The 14,503-nt window shown below is 44.1% G+C and overlaps 1 protein-coding gene across 1 annotated transcript in view; it reads left to right on the top strand.

Annotated features, from left to right (window-relative positions):
• The first annotated feature begins 680 nt into the window (after positions 1-680).
• The window catches only part of LOC144695600 (zinc-binding protein A33-like), a 31,161-nt gene continuing 17,338 nt past the window's right edge, over positions 681-14,503 (top strand). Inside the window, exons 1-5 of the mRNA XM_078566499.1 lie at positions 681-1,295; positions 1,386-1,481; positions 1,575-1,808; positions 3,924-3,946; positions 4,044-4,159. Coding sequence (XP_078422625.1) covers positions 888-1,295; positions 1,386-1,481; positions 1,575-1,808; positions 3,924-3,946; positions 4,044-4,159 — 877 coding nt within the window. The 5' untranslated portion in view covers positions 681-887. The remainder of the gene's footprint in view (positions 1,296-1,385; positions 1,482-1,574; positions 1,809-3,923; positions 3,947-4,043; positions 4,160-14,503) is intronic.

Raw genomic sequence — 14,503 nt, 5'->3', positions numbered from 1 at the left:
CATGTCTGTCTCCATGAAGGTTATTATTTATTTATAAATAAAAATTTAATAATTAAAAATACTTTTGGCTCATTTTGCATCACTTTTGGGAGTGGGATTAACAGGAACACTCTCGGACTTGACAACTCCGCGATAGCGAGATGGTGGGAGATGGTGGATCTCAAACCATCCAAAATGTTACTCGTGGAAAGGTTGACCTCTTTACTTTTTGACTAAAGATTAATCTTAGGAACTCTTACACAAAGGAACTTTTACACGAACATATAACGTATGTCAATGGACAGCCGACACAAATAAATTTCCTGCCAAAAGTTGCATGGATGGTTCCAGCAATGATACAGAGGCACATGTCTCTACCCAAGTGACCAGTGAGAGAATGATCGATATTGTGGATTTAAAGGGACAGGACAGAATGCACTGTACAATACATTTCAGATTGTGTGTCCCACACGTTTTAAGAACATCCTCACCGTCCACTCCCGGGGAGGTGGTCACAGTTGCTTTGAGGCAGAAGTATATGAAGGAGAGCAGCAGGATTCCTGTCACTCACAGGGTTAAAACTCCGCTTCCTCCCATGCTCTTTCCAGCCACCCCCACTGCCCAACCCTCCACGGACTTTCATCCTCCACGAAATTCTCCCTCCAGAGACTTTCACCCTCCTCCCCTGCGTTCAATTATTCTTCAGCCCTCTCGCTAAAGTTTTCCTGACTATCACTCCAGGTTTGGCCGCCCAGTGTAAAAGTGGATGGGAAATAGACTAGTGGACAATAATAATTCCCTGAGCATTGCAGTGAACTTCATCAGGAAATTGCTGAGCCAAAGGTGTTCACCAGCTCAGTAACATCGACACTAAAAGGGGTTTGAATCAGGAAGTGCTAAGTGTGAACATGGCTTCCAGACAGCAGGAGGAGAGTTGGACTGAGGAGGCAATTTGTCCCATTTGTCTTGATTTCTTCAACGATCCGGTTTCACTGGAGTGTGGACACAACTTCTGTCGCTCCTGTATCACCCAGTGTTGGGGAAAGGAGATAACCTCCTGCCCGGAATGTAGAGAGGAGTTTCCGGAAAGAAACTTCAGAATAAATCGGGCCTTAGCGAATTTGGCTGAGAAAGCTCGAAAAATGAAGGTGAACCTGAGAGAGAAGGAAAGTAAACTTCACTGTGAGGAACATGAGGAAGAGCTGAAGCTGTTTTGTGAAACTGACAAGAAATTGATCTGTCTGATTTGTAGAGATTCGCGGGAACACAGAGAGCACCGCTTCATGCCGATTAAAGAAGCTGTTGGAATGTACAAGGTAAAAGGGAACAGATTTGATCACCTGATTATTTGATCACATTTTCATGGTCTCACACTTTTATTTTCTGATTTTCTCTCCCAATCCCAGGATCGGGTGAAATCTTCCTTCGATTCTCTCACAGAGAAGAAATCGGCGGTTCTAGAAATGGAGCAGCAGCAGAAACAGAAGATTTCCCAAATTAGAGTAAAGTCTCCTTGTGCTCAGCTTCCAAATTTAATTCATTATTTTGTTGTTTTTATTACAGAAACATATTATTTTTAATGTTTCTTCTTCTAGAAACAGTCGAGCGGTCTGCAGACCCACATCACATCCGAGTTCACTAAAATGCACCAGATTCTCACTGAGAAAGAGCAGCGTTTAATCCGAGATCTCAGGGAAGAAGAGGGAAAAATTCTAAAAACAATGGAGGAAAATCTTCGTGAAATTCAGGAGAATTTAAATTCTATTGAGGAGAAACTCTCAAAGTTGGAAAAACAGTTGGAACAAAAAGACAGAGTGATATTTCTGAAGGTGAGGGATTATATTTCAGTTTAGTTCAATGAAAGTGCACAATCACAACATGATCCACACGAGCCTCCTCCCATCCTACTTCATTCCCCCTGTCAATATATCCTTCTGTTCCTTTCTCCCTCATGTGCTTATCTCACTTCCCCTTAAATGCTTTTTTCCCTTTCCCATTGGTGGGCGGAATTTAATATTCTCCCACCAGGTGAGTTTGGTGGTGGGAGGCCGCTTCCAGCCTCTGACCTGGTTAATTCCATACCGGGAGGGCTGGTGAATTGCCTTCCCACTGACAGTTGAACTGCTTAAGTGCTCATTTAACGGTCTGATCTCACTGTCGCTGGTATTCCCCCAGCGGCAGGCAGGTAAAGATATCACCAAGTGGGAAGCTCAAACACAAACCCAGTCAGAGTTGCTGCTGCGTTTCTCTGGGGGTCCCTCATTCAAAGGCACTCAGTGACTGATGGAGGGATCTGGCATCGAAAAGCTGCGGAGAGTCACTGAGAGCCACTCTATTGTCCTTGCTGTTGACCCTCCTTCCTCCACCCCCCATCCTCGCCCTCCCTCTCTCCCCTCCCTCCTTACCCACCCGTCCCCACTTCCCCCACCCACCCCCCCCTCCCCATCTCCCTCCCACTTCCACCCCCCTCCACCCCTCCCCACCTCTACACCCCTCCACCCCTCCCCAGCTCCACCCCTCCCCACCTCCACACCCCTCCACCTTTGCCTGCAACCATCAACCCATAACCCCCCACCATCCATCACTCACCTGTGGCCCAGGTTCCTCCATGCTCCTGGGACTCTGGTGGGTGCATTACTGGTACCAACCATCGCCTCCCCAGTGGTGCTGCTGAGCAATGAAGAGCTGCCAGCCTCTGATTGGTCGACAGCTCTCGGTGGAGGAGAAGGCGTGAGGGCAGATTCTCCTCCCTCCCAGAAACACGATAGGGTCCCCCTTGTCCTCACTTGTCACCCCACTAGCCTCCGCATTCAAAGGATCATCCTCCGCCATTTCCGCCAACTCCAGCATGATGCCACCACCAAACACATCTTCCCTTCACCCCCCCAGTGGCATTCCATAGGGATCGTTCCCTCCGGGACACCCTGGTCCACTCCTCCATCACCCCCTACTCCTCAACCCCCACCTACGGCACCTCCCCATGCATACGCAAAAGATGCAAGACTGCCCCTTCACTTCCTCTCTCCTCACCGTCCAAGGGCCCAAACACTCCTTTCAAGTGAAGCAGTATTTCACTTGCATTTCCCCCAACTTAGTCGACTGCATTCATCGCTCCCAATGTGGTCTCCTCTACACTGGAGAGACCAAACGCAGACTGGGCGACCGCTTTGCAGAACACCTTCGGTCTGTCCGCAAGAATGACCCAGACCTCCCTATCACTTGCCATTTTAACACTCCACCCTGCTCTCTTGCCCACATGTCTGTCCTTGGCTTGCTGCATTGTTCCAGTGAAGCTCAATGCAAACTGGAGGAACAGCACCTCATCTTCCGACTAGGCACTTTACAGCCTTCTGGACTGAATATTGAATTCAACAACTTTAGATCTTGAACTCCCTCCTCCATCCCCACCCCCTTTCCGTTTCTTCCCCCTCCCTTTTGTTTTTTCGAATAATTTATATAGATTTTTCTTTTCCCACCTATTTCCATTGTTTTTAAATCTCTACCTTTTATGCCCTTTCAGTCTTATTTCACCCCACCCCTACTAGAGCTGTACCTTGCGTGTCCTGCCATCCATTCTTAATTAACACATCCTTTTAGATAATATCACCACCTTCAACACCTCTTTGTTCTTTTGTCTGTGACATCTTTTGATTATCTGTTTTATCACTGCTTGCTTGTCCCTACAACCACCCCACCCCCCACTTCTCTCCCCCCACCCCCACCTTAAACCAGCTTATATTTCACCCCTCTCCTATTTTTACTTAGTTCTGTTGAAGGGTCATGAGGACTCGAAACGTCAACTTTGTTCTTCTCCGCCGATGCTGCCAGACCTGCTGAGTTTTTCCAGGTAATTCTAGGTAATTCTGTTTTTGTTTTGGATTTCCAGCATCCGCTGTTTTTTGTTTTTATTTTTAAACTCAGACTTGTGTTTTGTTTTATTTCAGGAGGAAGCATCTCGGAAGAGGAGGTAGGACATAAACTTTACTGAAACTCAGTGCAAGTTAGTAAATTTACTCAGGAAAGTGTTTATGGTCAATTTATACTCAATTGTTTAATATTTACAGGATTAGTGAAGAGGGTAATGAGCTGTCAGTAGCAGATGGTGTCCTGTCCAGTGAAAAATTCAACAGCCCTTTAACGTTCCCAATGTGGAGAGAAATGTTGGATGCCATTAACCCTGGTAAAAGTCAGATAAGTTCCTTTGTCCTCATTTATATCTGATGATTTGAATCATTATATGTAAAAGCATCAGAGTGGGCAGTGTTTAATGGAGGCCACCAGCTAGAGAGCAACTAAGAACCCCCATGTCACCTCTTCCAGGGAAGGTCCAACACATCAAGAGCTACTCAGGCACTTGACAGGACAGATGCGGGCCTGCCCCAGGATCAAGGACCCCGGGGACAGAGGCCCCACCTGCTGAGAGCAGCCAGCCAATCAGAAGCTGCCAGAGGCAGTGGCTGCTGCAGGTACGAAACTGACCCGAGGCCTCAGATCATGGATGGACCCAGGCAAAAAGGTGAGTGATGGCTGGAGGGGCTTTGCGGTGGAGGGAGTTCAGTAGCAATGGCACGTGCGGGGGTCTTACTTCTCCTTCCCGATGTCGGGTCCGCCAATCAGGCACCGAGTTCCTTTGAACGAGGCAACACCCGGGAGACAGAAAGCAACCCCACACAGGTTCGTTGCCAAGCTGCTCGTGATTAGTCCAGCCCACTGCTGGGTTAATGCCAGCAGCGGCAGGATCAGGCTCTTATGTGGGCATTAAGTGCCCACTTAGGGCCTCAACTGGCAGCTGGGCAGTATGGCCACCCACAGCCCTTCCCACCCTGGACTTAATTGGGGTGGAGGCAGGAAGGTGACAGGGTCAAAACCCAACACCCTCGTGCCTGACTAAATGGCCCCACCGCCAAAGTTGCCACAGAGGAGGGCATTAAATTCCACCCAGTATATTTAAGCAGTTGTTTAAAAAGGATCATAACTAAAGATGTTCCTGAATAGAATGAAAATCTGATTCATGCACCTAATCCAACCTCTAAAATGCATCACCTTCAACTGGTCAGCTGATGAAACCATGGTCAGTGGGTGGGGTGGGGTGGGGTGGGGGGCTGGGTGGTCATTAGGGGGTGGTCAGTGGGGGAATGCTCATTGGCAGAGTTTGACTGGTCAGTGGGCATTTGTCAGTTAGGGGTTGATCAGTGCAGGCAGTGGTCAGTAAAGCAGTGGTCAGTGGGGGTGTTTGTGTGGTCATTGGGGAGGGTTGGGTGGTCAGTGGTGGGATGGTCTAGTGGGATGAAGTGGTCAGTTGGGGGATGGGTGGTCAGAGGAATTTGGTCAATGGGGGTGTGGGTGGTCAGAGCGGGGGTGGTCAGTGGGAGGGGCCAGGCAATCAGAGGGGGTTGGTCAATGAGGTTAGTCGGGTGAGTGTGGGGGTAGTCAGGTGGGGGTTTTAGTTGGGGGTGGTGTTTTAGTTGGTTGGGGGGGGGGGGGGGGGGGGGAGGTGGGTTAGCCGGGCAGTTTGGATGATTGAGGGGCAGTCGGGAGGTCAGGCAGGCAGTTGGTGGTGGTTGGGGGGTAGTTGGCGTGTGGGTGGGGTAGGGTTATTGGGGATGATGTGGAGAGTAGTCGGAGGGGGGTTGTCAGGTAGTCAAGGGATCCTGTGTGGGGAGTCAGAATGTTAGTACTATAGGGTTAGAAGTGATTTTAATACTTCTAAATTTTTCTGGGTAACTATTCCTGTAAGACAGTCATAACCCTCCAAAGTCTAGGATTTATGTCAGAGTTTCGGATGGTTCCCAGTGCAAGTAAATTGCACAACGGAAGTTTGAACTTCCTGAGCAATTGCTGTGCAATCCTTACGTGGGGACTTCCAGAAGTGGGTCCCCCAGCACATCTTCAGGGTATCCCCCTTCACCCCCCCACTTCCCCTCCTTCACCCCCCCCTTTCCCCTTCACCCCCATGCCCCCTTCACCCCCCTCCCCTTCCAAACCCATTCCCCCTACTTACACCCACCCCTCCGCCCCCCCTCCGTCCCTCCAGGTACAACACCCCTGAGATCAGAAGTTATGGGCCATAATGTTTTCTTTAAAAGTTACTTTCTTACTCCTTACCTATCTTTGTGTCATAAGCAAATTTAGTAACCTTACCTTCAATCCTGACATCCAAGTCATTGATATAGATTGTAAATAGTTGAGACCTCAGCACTGATCCCTCTGGCCCTCCACTCCTTACATCTTGTCAACCCAGAAATGACCCATTTATGCCTAAGCTCTGTTTCCTCTTAGCTAACCAATCCTCTATCCATGCGAATAAGTTACCCCCTACACTATGAGGTTTTATCTTGTGTATCTAAGTGCAGCATATCCTCCTTTATTCAGGTTCTCCTTTATCTACGTTGCATGCCAGCAGCGGCAGGATCAGGCGAGATGCATCCTGGGGAATTTTAATCAGCAGATAGACTGGGAAAATCAAATGGGCAAAGGCAGCCGAGATGAGGAATTCAGAGAATGTTTTCGGGACAGTTGCTTAAAGCAGCACATTCTGGTACCAACCAGAGAGCAGGCTTTACTAGACCTGGGGAAATGCAACAAGATAAGATTAATTAATGACCTCATAGTGAAGGTGCCCTGAATAGCACCAATTATAATATGATTGAATTTTACATTCAGTTTGAAGGAGAGAAGAGTGGGTTCAAGACTAGTATTTTAGACTTAAAAATTGGGAAATTATTAGGGCATGAAAGCACAGCTAGCTAAACTGAACTGCCAAATTCGGTTAAGGGATAGGGCAATAGAGATGCAGTGATGGACATTTAAGGGGACATTTCAGAATACACAGAATAGATACATTCCAACGAGAAAGAAAAATTTCCAAAGGGAGGACCCACCATCCATGCTTAACTAAAACAAAATTAAAGAGAGTATCAAACTTAAAGAAAAAGCTTGTAATTGCGCAAGGATGGATGACAGTTCAGAAGATTGGGCAGATATAAAAAAGAGCAAAGAATGACCAGAAGATTGATAAGGAAGGAAAAATTAGAGTACGTGAGAAACCTGGCTAGAAATATAAAGACAGATAGGAAGAGTTTCTATAGATATTTTAAAAAAGAGTTCACAAAGAGTGTTGGTCCTATAGAAAGTGAGTCTGCGAAATTTATAATGGAAAATGAAGAGATGGCAGATGAATTGAACCAGTATTTTGCATTGATCTTCACTATAGAGGATACAACTAATATCTGGAAAAAGCTGTAATTCAGGAAATGGAATGGAGGGAGGAACTTGGGAAAATTACAATGACCAGGGAAGTGGTACTGAGAAAATTGATGGAGCTGCAGGATGACAAATCTTCGGGTCCTGATGAGCTACATCCTAGGGTCTTGAAAGAAGTGGCTAATGAGCTAGTTGATGTGTTTTAACTTTCCAAAATTCCCTAGATTCTGGGAAGCTTCCATTAGAGTGGAAAATAGTGACCGTAACTCATTTATTCAGAAAAGGAGGGAGATAAAAGCAGGAAACTCCAGGCCAATTAGCTTAGCATCTCTCGTATGGAAAATGTTAGAAGCTATTGTTAAAGATTTATAGCAGGGCACTTGCAAAAATTCAGGATAATCAGGCAGAGTCAGCATGGTTTTGTGCAAGGGAAATCATGTTTAACCAATTTATTGGAGTTCTTTGAAGAAGTAATGTGTGTTTTGGATAAAGGGGAACTGATAGATGTACTGTATTTAGATTTCCAGAAGGCATTTGATAAGGTGCCACATTAAAGGTTATTGCAGAAAATAAAAGCTCATGGTGTAGGGGGTAACATATTAACATGAATCAAAGATTGGCTAGCTAACAGGTAACAGAGGGTGGGCAGAAATGGGTATTTTTCTGGTTGGCAAGATATAACAAGTGGTGTGTCACAGGGATCAGTGTTGGGCTTCAACGTTTTTCAATTATATTAACAACTTGGATGAAGGGACCAAAGGTATGGTTGCTAAATTTGCTGATGACACAAAGGTAGGTAGGATAGTAAGATGTGACGAGGACACAAGGACTACAAAGGGATGTAGATAGCCTTATGACCGCCACTGATGTTCGTGCTGAGTAAGCCAGATCTCAGATTGAGATCTGCCTCGGCTGATCGTAATTTTTTTCCCTGTATTGTAGAAACAAGGAGGGAAAGCTACTAAACACAAGCACAGGACTGCAGTGATAACTTTTATAATTTGGAGAGTTAAAATGTTTATTAAAAGAAAGAAAAGATAAAACTGAAACGTACAAGATAAAAGATACACAGTTAGAAAGAAATCTTACAAATAACCCCCAAAATGCTTTCTCAAAGGTATGCAATAAGACTATCATTTTGGCAACAGCCCTTAAAGATTCTTAATCATAAAACCCAGAAAATATTACAAACTGAGAAATTGCTTTCACTTTAAACAGGAGTACAATCCATGACTTCCAGAACAAACCCACACTGATGTGGTTTTCTTCAAAAGAGAAATTCAAAACAAACTGTTTCTCAGGACAAATATTCTCCTTTCATGTTCTATTTTACCTCTATTTCGGGTCAATAAAACTTAAAACGCCTGCCTCTATTTACTCACGAACTCCTGTAAAATGCAAATGTTCTTTAATACCTTTGAGACTCCTTTGAAATACAACAACTACAAATTAATTTCATTATGTCATTTTGAAGCATAAATTTAATTTCTTTCTGAACTTGAGCCAATTTTGCCAGATTTAATCTAAATGGGTGTTGCCTTATTGAAACTGACTTCCCCACATTAACATCATGCATAGCTAAAGTTGTTCTCCCAATTCTCACAAATTGACTTATGTGACTGCAACAGGTTTTGTAAGCCACTTTTACAATTCTCTGGAAGGTAACTTAATATTATATTTAAATTCTTAAGTGATTCCCTACTTTCCAATTTAATCAGAGGAAGATAAATTTCAGAATTTTGAAATGTTGTTCTATCCTCTGAAAACCCTTCTCTTCCTTCCTCTTTAAATACAATTATTAGCACTTCCTTCTGTTTATCCCGCCTGTCAAAGTAACACTTTAGCATGTTCACATGGCACAGACACTGACTCTTTCTCCTATCTGGAGTACTCACCACATCATTCAGTTTCTTTTCAATCTGGTAATGTCCACTGAACCTTGCCTTCAATGTTTCACCTGAGACTGGCAACAACACCAGAACTTTCTCTCTACAAACAAAGCTACGAGCTTTTGCCCTTTTATCTGTATTTGCTTTCATTACTTGCTGAGATAAATTTAAATGGCCCCTGGCTCACTCACGTGCACTAATTAACCTTTCTCTGGATTTTGTTACGTAATTCAGGAGGGTAGTTTTTAAAACTCTGATTCACTAATTTCTCTGGAATCAGTTTGAGTGGTCCCCTTACTCTGTGACACTGGAACATAGGAACAGGAGCAGGCCATTCAGCCTGTTGAGCATGCTCCACCATTCAATACACTCATGGTTGATTGAATACTTCAATGTCTTTCACCCACACTATTCCCATAACCCTTTACATTATTGTTAATCAGAAATCTATCAATCTCTACCTTAAACGTACTCAATGACTGAGCTTCCACGGTCCTCTGGGGTAGAGAATTCCAAAGATTCACAACATCCTGAGTAAAGAAATTTCTCCTCATCTCAGTCCTAAGTGTCTTCCCCCTTATTTTGAAATTGTGTCCCCTGGTTCTAGACTCCCTAACCAGGGGAAACATCTTACCTGCATCTACCCTGTCTATTCTTTTAAGTATTTTGTAGGTATCAATGAGATCATCTCTCATTTTTCGAAACTCTAGAGAATACAGGCCCAGTTTGCCCAATCTCCTTTCATAAGACAGTCCTGCCATCCTCGGAACAAGTCTGATGAATCTTCATTGCACTCTCTCTATGGCAATAATATCAATTCTGAGGTAAGGGGACAAAAACTGCACAAGGTGCTCCAGGTGCGGTCTAACCAAGCTTCTTTACAATTGAAGCAAGACTTTAAATAAATAAATTAAATTAACTCAAATGGATTGAACTCTGCTGACTCATTGGGGGCATTCCTAACAGCAAACAACAAGAATGGAATCCCTCGATCCCAAGCATGAGGATATTCTTGACCATAAACGCTAATCATGGTTTTTAAAGTTTGATGCTGCCTTTCCAAAGCAGCTTGAGATTCAGGGTGATAAGCAGATGGCCAAACTACTCCAAACTGCTCATTACTTCCTTAAGCAGCTGGGACATGAAATTTGAACCCTGATCAGATTGTATTTCTTTTGGTAATCCGTATCTCGTAAAGAATTTAATTAATTCTTCTACAGTCACCTTTTGTGATTTTTCTTCAAGGTATTGCTTCTGGATATCTCATCGTCACATCCATGATCATCAGTAAATACTGATTCCCACTGTTAGTAATAGGGAGGGGCCCTACACAGTCAATCAGGACCCTGTTAAAAGGTTCCTCAAGTGCTGGAATAGGAATTAAAGGTTTAATTACTGCTTGAGGTTTTCCTACCACTTGACATGTGTGGCATTTCTGACACAATTTAACTACATCTTTATGTAGTCCAGGCCAATAGAAATGTTTTTGTATTTTAGTTTGGGTTTTCCGTACTCCCAAATGTCCGGCCATTGGGATTTCATGAGCCACCCTCAAAATTTCACTCCAATATCTAGAGGATTTACTACCTGGTGGACTATGGCCCATTTCTCATCTGCAGGGACTTGAGCCAGTTTCCATTTCCTCATTAGTACATTGTCCTTGAGATAATAACACTTTGGAATGTATTCTACCCCAGTTTCAGGACAAGCTGTCAGATACACCTCTTTTATTTCTGGATCCTTCTGCTGTAACATCACGAAATTTGATGGACTAAACACCTCAGCCTCATTCTCTCTAACCTTCTCCTCCTAGGATAACTTTTCAAAAATTGACCCAACCAACTGAGGTTCGACATCCTCCCCTTTTCTTTTAGATTCTTCCTCTTCCTGTCTAATTTTTTGTGCCTGTGATCTTGTCACCACACAATCTGGAAATAACCCAGGACGCTCTTGTAAAACCTCAGTAGACTGTATTTCAAATGGTTCTTCCACCACACTAGGGGTAGTCAATATTTGAGACCCAACATTATCATTTCGTAAAATGAACTGAACTCTGGTATTGAGCAGTTTCTCTACCACTCCAACAATTACTTCTTCTGTTTTCAAATCATGTTTAACCCCACCCCCTACAATAGTACGGGTTTGAATTCACCACGTATTCCTCCAATTAACAATTTCTCCTGCAATAATTCTTCTGGGCAACAGATGGCACAATTCCATAACATTAGGGATGGACGCGCCAATATCTCTCAAAATTCTGATAGGCTTCCCTTCTTCTCTTGAAATACTAGGAAACACTTTTCCCTCACACACAAAATCCTGTTTCAGAATTTCCCTGGGTTGGTTGGAAACCTCTCTGGCTAATTCTGACTTCTCCTTTTGTACATATACGAATGCCATCGGTTTGTCGCTAACTTGATACTCAGTGTTATGACACAGCAGTTGGTAAAGGCTGTTATTTAAAATCCCAGAGGGAAACTTTAAACAACTGTCATAACCTATATTTTCAAGTGGTGTATTTTGAATTGCAGCTCTAAATTCAGGAATAAGCCCACCAGTTCTCAAGAGGTTTTTATATCAATGTTAATGAGACATTTATTAATTTACAACAAGGTATTAAACACATATACCTGGCTACAAATTACTACTTTCATAGCTTTTTAACAAATTCCTAAATAATCTCCACCAAGGCAACAACAACCCATAGAATTTAAACAGACACCAGGCTAAGCAGTTTCACCTTACAAATTCAAAATGAGGTTCCTTTCACTTTGGTTCCTTTGCAGACAGTTGTAGGCTTGCAGCTGCTTTAATGTTACATGTCTCTGCCCTGCACACACAAAACTGCTTTCTGTTATACCCAGCACTCCCTTTTGAATGCAAATTCTCATTGTATCATCAGGCCCTTTGAACTCTACCTCTTCTAACAATAAAACCCCTTTCATGGTACCAATTTTATTAGTAATATAAACATTGATTGGTGTCTCCTAGCTAGGCGCAAGATTTCACTCCCCTTCTTGAATGCTCGATTCAACAAAATGCAAATGTACCTCTCCATTTGCATCTCAAAACTACTATACATCAAAGCTCCCAGACTAGGGGGCTTTAATCCAATTAAACACACACAGACACACCCACAGACTAAACCCCTATTTAAAAAATATTAAATTCCAATAACATTATAAACATTAATAGCTTCATGACACTCAGATCCCAAAGCATTTTTATTTACAGAGTCCTTCCTAGTTCCTATCACTGCCATCAGCTTCCCATTTAATTTCCAGAAATTTGACTTTGCATGTACAGCTTTATTGTAATGATAACAAATTATTGTCTTCACTTCATCTTTGGATTCTACTTTTCCATCTTTAGTAGGCTGGCATCCTTCAGTCTGCTCTTTTCTCATCGCTAGGCTTTCTATATCTCCAATTCCTTTCCTGACCTCCTTCCAAACCTTTTCCCACACTCAATTGTCTGTGTGAGATATCATTAGTATATGCCAAGACAGCAGCAGCTTTGATCCTTAATTTGTCTTTCATCTAAATAAGTTTTGATACTCATTGGAATACTATCTCGAAACTCCTCTTGAATTACCATCTCTCTTACACTATCAAAACTTTGTTCCAACTTCAAAGAGCAAAATCATTGCTCCCACAACATAACCTTTTCTCTTGCATACTCCAGAAAAGCCTGTTTAGGCCACCGGCTCAGACTCCTAAACTTTAACTGATCGGTTTCAGGGACTAACTCGTAAGCATTGGGTATGACCTTCTTAATAACTTCATAGTTCCCTGACTGGTCCACAAATAAACTTGTATACACATTTATCGCAATGCCCATCAAAACATGAAAGTCCAAGCATCTTTTAGCCACTTCAATATCACAGATACCTTTTCATATGAGATTAAATATTTCTCAACTCCATCTTTTGCAAATTTAGGCACTAAACAAAGATTCTTCATCAAATCAAAGTTCTCAGCAGAATCAGATTCATTTCCTGATTCACCATTCCTTCTTTCACCCTTTAACTTAAGTTTCTCTTTCGCTAAATCGTACTTTCTCTCTCTCTCTTTCTTCCTTTTCATTTTTTTCCTTTGTTATGAAAAGCAGGTGATGTTATTCACTGAGCAAGACAAACCCCAGAGGAAAACTTGTCTTACTGATCATAATGTCATTTTTCTATTTTGAAAAAGAGGGGGAAACTCCCAATCCCAGAAGCATAGAATCCCAGGGATGGTCTTCCGTGCCCGCTGGCGTCGGGCATCTTTGGCGACCCGAACGGACAATATGGCGAGAAGGTCAAGCATCGGTTTCATGAAGCCGTGAAACCAGTTTGCAATTGTTTCCTCTGCCCATCGATGGCAAGCTGCGTTTACTGCCGGCGGAAGTCAGGAACCTCATTGTAATGTATCTGCAAGCCACTATAAGCCTAGCTCGCTGGAATCATCCCCCCATTGCTGGATCATCTGATCACGTCGGCGTGATTGAAACTCTATATAAGCGACATGCACCTGGCGAGCTGCACTTCGCTCGGGACATCGAGGTTTGTTTGCCTCACTTCAGGCAGCACTCGCCGTCACCCGCGCCAGGCTTCACAGTCAGCGAAGGAAGGCTCACGGGCAGATCTCAACCTAGCAGAACAGCCAAAAGGCAGAGGTGGCTTCTCACCAGTGGCAGGGCTAGGGTTTTCTGGGGAGAAGGAGAGAAGTGGCCTCAGGCAAGGGACGAGGCTGCAGGGCACGAGCAGTGCTGGGGAAGGGGGTATCCCAGGACGTGTGTAGGAGCACCAGTTGATCTGTACAAGTGGCCTCAAGGTGGTGAGGGCTGAGGAGGCAGCCTCCAGAGGATATCAGGCCAGATGGAGATGTGAGTGAGAGAGTGAGTGGTGATATCCCTTGAGATGGCAGTGAGCGAGATGCCAGTGAATGTGTGCTGGCCTTGTGAGCATGTGAGTTTAGAGTTATGAGATGGTTGCCTTATCCTGGCGGCATGAATCGACATTGGATGGCCAACCTCTTCTGTGCAGCATTGACACTGATCACCACCATCGCCTACAAAGCCAGAGTGATAATGTTGCTGCCCCTCCTGCGGCCTGGGCTGGGGTGGAGGACATCACGAAAGGCATTGTCCAAAAGGCACTTGAGGGATGCATCACTCAACCAGGGGGCTGAAGTCTCCTTGCCTTTCGGGACCATGTCTTTCTGTGCAGCAGTCCTGGGCTGGAAGCACTGAGAGGTGTGCACGCAGCTGCACTTTAACAGTGATGCCCGGCGTGATGAAGTGGCGAAGTGATGGCTTGGCAGGTGAATCAGAGCCCACCCATCATCAAAACGCATGCTTCCCGGGAATGCATGATTAACGAGACAGGATCGGGGCAATATAGCGTGAAAAGCCGCCATTGCGGCTGGCGGGTAAAATGTCCTTTTTCTTGC

This window comes from Cetorhinus maximus, chromosome 21, assembly GCF_964194155.1.
Source record: "Cetorhinus maximus chromosome 21, sCetMax3.hap1.1, whole genome shotgun sequence".
Taxonomy (NCBI): Eukaryota; Metazoa; Chordata; class Chondrichthyes; order Lamniformes; family Cetorhinidae; genus Cetorhinus; species Cetorhinus maximus.
The sequence above is the reverse complement of the archived record's forward strand: the minus strand, read 5'-3'. Positions and strand labels throughout refer to the sequence as shown.